The 9,270-nt window shown below is 35.4% G+C and overlaps 1 protein-coding gene across 1 annotated transcript in view; it reads left to right on the top strand.

The window, feature by feature from the left end:
* Positions 1-9,270, top strand: part of CDH10 (cadherin 10) — a 205,073-nt gene that overhangs the window by 182,392 nt on the left and 13,411 nt on the right. Inside the window, exon 9 of the mRNA XM_006157669.2 lies at positions 1,924-2,045. Within this exon, the coding sequence (XP_006157731.1) occupies positions 1,924-2,045 (122 nt within the window). The remainder of the gene's footprint in view (positions 1-1,923; positions 2,046-9,270) is intronic.

The following is a 9,270-nucleotide window of genomic DNA, read 5'->3' on the forward strand; positions in this document are numbered from 1 at the left end:
CAGATGTGTTCTTGTTAGATGGTTGCATCATTCAATCAGAGTAGGGTGTGTCTAACTAGGTTTAGGTGTTTGGGTCCTTTAACCATCTTTCAGGATGAGATTCACTTGGGAATGGTTGGAAATATATAACTAAAGAAAGAATCCAAGGTTTCCAGAAAGTCTCTGGGCCAGCAAACTGATCTGAAAGTAGCTATCTCTGCATTTCTGCGGTACTAGTGGATAGAACTTGAGAAGGCAATGGTAGGGGCGTGGGATAGGAAAGGAATATGAAGTTTACTTCTTCAGCAGAGAAATGCCATTGGTAAATTTCCAGCTGCTCTCTTTCAGCAGCTGAGCCCTGCTTTTCTTCTGTACCAGTGGATGGAACTTGAGAAGGTCTTCACTCTGATTATTTCGATAAACTGAATTTATTTTTGTCAAAATGATCATTATTTCCTATTATGAATTTTTACTGTTGGATCTCATTGACAAAATCATTTCACATGCTAAGATCATAAGGAAATTTGTTTCTAAAATTTTTATGTTTTTTTTCCTTTACTTAGTTATTTAATAGTCAAAAAATGTATTTGTTGTGAGTGATAGAGGTAGGCACTTGGTTTTACTTTATGTTTTCATATTGTAAGCCATTGTTCCTAAAACTTACCTAAAACTCCATGTTTCCTGATGATCTCCAATGACACATCAGTTACATATCAAGTGTATGTATGTGTGTGTGTGTGTGTGTGTGCCCCAAATCCTGATAGGATGGATAAATGAAAGAAAAAGATTGAGATGTGACCTCACTCCACTGGGTGGGAGGGGAGGGTGTTTCTCTCTTTCCTTCTCTCTTTTTTGCTCTCCCTTTCTACAAGGAGTGTACACCTCTTTGACAATATTAATATACAAATGCATCTTTTTCTGTGAAAACTTTGATGCTCTTGATTTTAGCATTTGTAGCCAAAAAGACATAATTAATATGCTATTGGTTAGTATTAAGCTATTTTTTTTTTTGAGAGGTTTTTCACTATAGGGCACGTGTGCTCGCCAGACAGACAGAGAGAGACAGAGAGACAGAAAGCGAGAAATCACTCCCCAGGGGGGATGGTCACGCCGCAATCCCTTCTCCTCCATTCTCCTCTCAGGATCTTGGGCATGCACGTACACGTGCCTGGCGTGAGTTTTAAGCCACCGGGTTCGGGACGTGAACCATGGTCGACTACGTGGGAGTCCAGCGACATAGTCATTACGCTAACTACTGGTTCCCAGTATTAAGCTATTTTGAGAACAATTATTTGGTATATAAGATTAAACCTAGATTGTTGAAATGGGTACCAGTAACAACAACTATATTAATAAAATATTTGGACCATTACATTCATTGCAAATTTTTCATCCAATGTGTAAGACTGGTATCTATACATTAAAACTTCCCAGAGCAGATTTTAGAAGAGCTATTGGAGTATATTTTAGTAATAAATGTAGTCAGAGAAGGACGTTTTAATATACCAACTATCACCAAAGAGTTAGCAACCTTGGATAAGTTACTAATTTATTTGAAACCACTATTCATTAAAAAAACCAAACAAATAGGTAAGGATTAAATGATATAGTGTTTTTTTATTAGTAGAGATTTAATAAGTATTTGTTTTTATTTTATGTATTTAGGCAGTAAGGATGCAAATACAATATGAACTCAATTAAACTGTATTGTGCTTTTACAAAAAATTTCAAAGATATTAATAGTACCTTTGTGTCCAATAATAACTGATTTCATGACTAGTTAATTAGGCACTGCAGTAATTTTCTTTATTGCATTTGCACATTACAGGATGAATGCAATGCTTATTTGTGTGTGAGCACTTAATACCCACAAGATGCCTATATAAATTAAATCTGGTGCACAAATGTATCTTCCTAAACAAAATTTTCCATTTGCTTTTTTAGACAATCCCAAAGAGACAACTCGTGTGGCTGTTTTTGTGAGAATTTTGGATGTTAATGACAATGCCCCACAATTTGCTGTGTTCTATGACACTTTTGTATGTGAAAATGCCAGACCAGGACAGGTAAGCATCTATCGAATTAAAAACATGAGAAGATTTTTCACTGTATATGTTAAATATTTTCTTTCCACAATCTCGAGATGTATGAATAAACACAGACAGAAACATTCACCTACCATCTCCATAAGATAATACAACAAAAACTCTAATTGATGGTTTCTGAAAATCTTGTAAAGAACAGCTTACCAGGTTTCATATTTCCTTTGGAAAATTCCAGTGTGAAGACCAAAATTTTATTTTTGTCCCAAGGGTTGAGGTATAAGAAGGAATAATTAAGTTTTAACATTTTTAAAAATAAAAATAAGCAAAGTCCCCACATCTCTGCTATGTTGTCAGATTGACATTGATAACTTTCACAGAGATGGAGGTAAACCAGAGACAAATGTATGGGATCAGCGAAATATTCAATCAATATTCTGATATATGCAAACATGATTTTGAGGCAAGGTAGCAGAGTTTTGTCTTAAACTTATACATTGTTCTTCATCATTACAGCAACACATGAAGTGCTTAATGACTTAGTTTTAGTCCTTTAAACATTCTTCCTACATCAGCTTTGTTTATAGTTCTCTAAGTCTTTTCCTCAGTGGACTCATTGTGTTGTTTGAAAAGCTTTAGCGTATATGGCTGAAAGAAATGCTCTTAATTGGTTTGAGTGCTATCTTCACAGAAGGAAGCTGCATGTTATAAATAATAATTGGGAATCAAATGTGTTTTATTAAAGAAAGAAGAGCCATCACCAAACTGTATTGTGTTTTGACATCATTTGATGCTCTTTATAAACATCAATGTCATCGTTACATTTTTATGCAAATTATATTGTGGAACTCAAATTCTTCCCTTTCAAGATTCTAACAGGAATTCAATAGTCTTTCTATTGTTTGAAATGGTAAAATTGCTGCGATTGGATTCATTTTATTTTATTTTTTTTGCTCGAAAATGTTATGGAAATGTTTAATTTGGAATATTTAAATGACTTAGCTGCTTCCAACTTCCTTCGTAATGAAACAGTGCATGCCCTAAAAATACCATTCCAAATAGTCCTCTGCATGGGAGGCTCAGCATGATATAAGTGGAATCTTTTCTCTGAGAGAGAAATTACCCACTTTGGTACTGCTGCACGCATGGCTTCCCCTATGCTTGTTCTATTGGATTTTAAGAGATATCTATTCAGAGCATTTTAATCATTATATATACTGGTCTATAAATATATTCAAAATATACAATATAAAGAATTATGTCTGTTTATCTTCTTTACTCTTTGTTTCCTTTTATGCCTTTTATTTTCCTTTTAATTATAGCCATACTTTTTGGATGTTTAAACAATACCTGGTATATTGAGGGAGAATAACCAAATGAAAGATGATTTTAATAAAATATAGTTAGCCTTGAGCTGGCTTCATGGCCTGGTTGTTAAGGCACCTAGATCCCACATGGCTGATCCTGAGGATCAAGTTCTGGACCTAGCAGCTTGAGAAGCACAGTAGACATGTCTGTGCATACCCGAAATCTCCAAAGGAGGGAGACATGAAAGAGAAGGGATCCTGGCATGCCCATTCCCCATGGAGGAGGGGACTTTCTCAGTTTCCTTTTCTCCCTCTCTTTCTCTGATGAGCACATGTGTCCTCTAGCAAACAAACAACAACAACAAAAAGAATAAACACTCTCTTGATCAATTTCATAGAAAGGGTATGAATGATAAATAGCATCTAGTTGGTTGCATGTGTCATAGCCTTTCATACTGCTCTTGCTTTTCTTTAAGAGAGACTTTTGCCATAGGATGTATATGCTTGCTGGACAGAGACAGAGAGACAGAAAGCAAGAAATCACTCCCCAAGGGGCATGGCCATACCATAATTCCTTCTCCATCATTCTCTTCTATGGATCTTGGACATAGCACACATGTACCCAGCATGAGTTTTAAGCCACCACGTCCAGGACTCGAACTGCAGTTTATGTGGAAGTCCAGCTATGTAACCATTATGCTATCTACTGATCCCACTGGTTATTTTTAATAGCAGCAGTTTTTTGGATCTCTTTGGTCTTTTAGGCTAAAAGATACCTTTGTTTAAGCAGACCTGTTATGTAGTAAATGATGGAATTGTAAGTCATGGTATTCTATCAGGCAAAATCAAAGTAATTTTTTGATAAAGTTCTTGTGTGAGAGAAGCCTCAAATCTGACAGGGTTTGCCTGTTATGTTTACTAGTTTCAAAGAACGCACCCAGAATTTCAGCAGAGTAAGATATGAGTTTATTTACTAACATTAAGCAGGCCAGACGGTCCGCTGATGGTCATGTGAAGAATTGCCAGCGCCATCATTGAGCAGAGTTTCAAGTTATATATATCAAGAACAAGACATTCATGAATCAATGATAGATCAATGCAGATTCTCTGTCACCCAAACAGGGATCTGGTTTGTATATCCATTGTTTGAAGGTTATAATAAAGGTTAGCTTATCAACTAACAGAATCAACAGAGTCTCTTTAGGTTGTAGTGCTGCTAATCTTCTGATGTTACAGTGGGAAGGATGCGCATATCCCTGGAATGATGCCTGCTGTGGGGTAGTTCCATGAGGTGAAGTTCATGGATACAAGACATTTAGGAATCCCCGCTGTGGCCAGCAGTTGGGTCTCTGGGCAATAGGGTGAAAGTGAGTAAGGGAGCTCAGTGTATGGCATTCACTCACAGTTCTTCACTGAAACTTGTGTGATTCCTGTGTCAGCTCATTGTTTTCTTCCTCAAGGAAAATAGGAGCATGTTAAGACTTTGGGTGTGCTGTAATTAGTTATAGATTATTTCAACACTCCCAATGCTTCTCTGGATTACATGCCCTTCTTATTTGTTTAGTTTTTTTTTTTTTTTTAGTTTTTTTTTATTATCATAATCTTGTTTATATTGCATTGAATAATGTATAACTTTACAGTGTATTACATTTGGATTACATGCTCTTGATTTAAGGATAGCACAAAAAACAACAGCATGAACAATATTTCTCTTCATTCAACGCATGAGCCAAATGAGAAGATAAAAATAATTTGCTTCCCCGCCTTCTTTCTGTTCCCAGCTCTTGTCTGTCCCCGGATCTAAGTGTGGGAGACTTTCCCACTTGGAAAAGATACAATATGCAACTAAAAGAATATAAACCATCCATTTTGTGCCTGAACTACCGACTTCACTTCTTACTTGGTCCATCCAGAGAGTGTTGGAGGACCTTGCAAAGGGCAGAATAGAGGACTGTTTTTTTTTTTTCTTTCACTCGTGCCTATTCCTTCAGTTAAAATTTTTTTTCTCTTTCACTCGTGCCTATTCCTTCAGTTAAAATATATTTTAGTAATTTTCAATCTCTATGGAAAGTAAATAGCACTTCACTCTCACATATTTCCCAAGGGTTTTCCTCAGGGAGGAATGATAGATATATTAACCCATCAATAGTATCTAAGGCATGGATTTAATCAAATATATCTAATAGCAACTATCAAATCAAGTAGCAACTAAGCCTTTTTCAAGCCAGAAATATCCCTTTACATATTTTTCATGGGGTAGTGCTGCAATGTTTAAATACTTCTCTAACAACTAGGCAGGGTGCATTTCCAGAACAAAGGAATTTTTTTTTTTTTTTTAACACGTGGAAACCCCTACTCTTCCCATTCAAGGGCTAGAACACATTTCAAATAACAACCAGTTTTCTAACTTTAAATATCTTAAAATCCATTAATCATTCTACTTTCCATTATAGTATGATCACTAAAATAACCCTCAAGCTGATTTAAGATTATTTTACAACACTCAGTTAAAATATAGAACAATTATGTTATTTCTAAGGAAAGAAAACATAAAAGACTTATGCATGTCTCTTCATATGCTCAAAATACATACTGGACATCACCAACTCTTATCAGTTAGATTATTTCCAAGTGTTGCAAACTCTTTTATCAGAAATAAATGAAAGTCATTTGTCTCCCGTAGATGTAAAAGAGTAAGTGAATACATAGAGTGCCAGGGGAAATGGTTTTCTCTTCTTCTTGAGTCCATTTCTGATTTCTCTTGTAACTTTTTATAGTACATTAACCATGATAATGTAATTTTGAGTAAGTCATGCCTCACTTAATGACCTACCTGTTTATTGACCACTCCCACTTAATGACTAGTTTTCCATGGCAAGAAATCCTCTTCCTCAGTCTGTGTGAGTCTCAAGAATTCCGTTCCTCAGTCTTTGTCTCATTCTCGTAGTCAATTGGTTCACAAAGAATTTGCATCATACGATACTACATATTTCATTTATAAATCTGAACTTTATTGTGCACCCATAGTAGTATTCAAAATACAAAAAACATTATTAACCCAGATTAATGTTATTTTGTCGTAATATGTCTGTCACTTTCTGGCACTTATATGACTTATGCTTTTTGTATGGACAGAATTTCATTATTCCAGTGTGGTGTCAAGTGATATCTATTGAAAAATACATGCCCTATGGTGCCATGACATACCACAAGACCAAGACATCCACCTTTTAGATCCTTGTTTATCTACCAATTTGTGTAACAACCTAGCTTAGCTGTAGAAGTGCAGAGTACTGGATATGGCTGGAAATGGAAAGGAAGACTAGACTGAGTGACAAAAGCTGGATATGAAGAAGTTGGACACCAGGAGCCAAGTTATTTCTCAAAAGACAAAAACAAAATAAAAACTATCTTATAAAGAGAATAAATGCCCCAAATACAAAAGAGGAAAAGAGAGTTCTCAAGAGTATATATATATATATATACTCTAATATTCTATTTTGTTTGAATTATACTGTGAGTTTTACTTAATATATTTTTTGAGTTTTTTGTTATAGGTCATGTGTGCTCGCCAGAAAGACAGAGTGACAGAGACAGAAAGCGAGAAATCACACCCAGGGGGGATGGCCGCACCACAATCCCTTCTCTCCTCTTGGGATCTTGGGCACGCACGCACACTCGCCTGGCATAAGTTTAAGCCACTGAGTCTGGGACTCATACTGCGGTAGACTACACGGGATTCCAGCAACATAGCCATTATGCCAACTGGTGTTCCCTAGTTTGACTTAATCTTAACATTTAATGAATGTGTATCAATGAACCACTGATCTTCAAATCAATAGTAGTACAATTTTTTATTAAAACAGTACATTTTAATTAATAATTTAAGTATAATTTCTTAGGTATAAAAATGATGTAAGTATTTGTTCTCATGAAATGCATTACTTCATCCTGCAAAAATAAGTTGAAATTGTAGTTTCTAATCACAGTTACAAAGTCAGATTTGAGACATTACAGTTTTTAATATGAAAAGACTGTTAGCTCTACTTTTGATTTCTATCACTTTTTTTTTTCATTGCCTTGATATGTAACATTATTTCTGCCTAAACTCCCAGAGTAGCTAGGAGTACAAGTTTATGTTACCAAACCCAGATTTTAGAGGGAGCCAGAATTAAATGTAGGCCCCACAGGTGGTCTCAGCCTACCATGTAGCATTGTCTACCAGCACACTCTATCATGACTGAACAACTGTCACTTTCTATGGGATATATAGTATTAATATATTAATCATAATGACTAATGTGACGAGTTTCTCTTGGTAGATTATTTCATTTATGCCTTTTTTTCCCTCAATACAGTCTAAATTATTATTTTAAAAGAGAAGTTAATAAAAAATGTTTTCGTAACAATTCACACTTCTTAAGTAGTATTAATTAACATTATTTTGATATTTTCTTTTCATTATTTCATATAATGATACTATTTTTTTCTATCATTCTTCAATTTTAAGTCACAATTAAAAAATAGAGGTTTTGTTGCTATATTTTAAAACATATTTTGAAAATGATTCAACATTTTGAATAATTTGTTTTTGTTACTTTTTTCTAGATGATAAACATATCTTTGGTCCAATTGTAATTTTGTATTATTCTAAAATAAGTGGTTTTGTTTATAATTGAGTAAACTAGCCTGTCAAATTTGCCATATTTTTACTGTTAGAAAACACTTTGAAAGGGACCAGCAGTAAGCGTAATGGCTAACTGGACTCCGACGTAGTCGACCGTGGTTCGAGTCCTGGACCCAGTGGCATAAACTCACGCTGGGCATGTGTGCGTGCATGCCCAAGATCCCGAGAGGAGAATGGAGGAGAAGGGATTGTGGCATGGCCATCCCCCTTGGGGGGTGATTTCTCGCTTTCTGTCTCTTTGTCTCTCTCTGTCTGTCTGGCGAGTGCATGCACCCTGCAGCAAAAATCTCTCACCCACCGCCCCCAAAAAAGACACTTTGAAAGAAAAATAATTTAACAGAAAGTATTTGTCATAATTTCTTCATATTTGTCCAGTCATTTTTCATAAGACTGGGGGGGAGGCTTAAGGTATGAATTCATTTGGGTATAATTTTTTTTTAATTTATGCACAGTTTTTTACCATAGTTTATTTGTTTTTATACATCAAATTATTGTATATCATTAGAGCTTGTAAAGTGACTTTTACAAGTATGAATACACTGTATATTAGCATATTATCATACATGTTATTGTCAACAGATAATTTTACATTTTTGTCCCTTAAATGTTTTGTTTCTTACTTTTCCCCTTAAATTCCTTCCACCCACCCTTCTCCATTCCCCACTCTCATCCTACACTGTCTCTAGGATTCACAATTGTTCTCCACCCTTTAATATCACCCCATCTTTAGTTTCCACCATAGAATGCAGATATTTGGTATTTATTAATGCCCCTCTTTCATAGTCTGAATTCTTTCACTTAGCAGTAAATCTTCCATGTTCATCCACTTTCTATCAAATGCCAGGATTTTGTTGTTTTTCTGATCCTTATGATGTTGTGATTCTACCAAACTGTGTGTAAATTGAATTTAAAAATATATAATGCAGGTGTTTGCTTCAGCAGCACATATACTAAAAGGAACGATACAGAGAAGATTAGCATGTTGAAGAAAATTTAAAATGTATATATACAACACAGGAACAGCAGACTGCATGATGGTTATGTCTCTGGACTCCCACATGGCTAATCATGGTTTGAGTCTTGGAAATGGCAGCTTAAAACTCACACTAGGCACATGTGCGTGCATACCCAAAATCTCGATAGGAGAATGGAGCAGAATGGATTATGATGTGGCCATTCCCTGGGAGATGATTTCTCACTTTCTGTCTCTCTGTCTTTCCAGAGAGTATACATACTCTTTAACAAAAATCTCCCT

Source organism: Tupaia chinensis, unplaced genomic scaffold, assembly GCF_000334495.1.
Source record: "Tupaia chinensis unplaced genomic scaffold, TupChi_1.0 Scaffold000553_1, whole genome shotgun sequence".
NCBI lineage: Eukaryota > Metazoa > Chordata > Mammalia > Scandentia > Tupaiidae > Tupaia > Tupaia belangeri.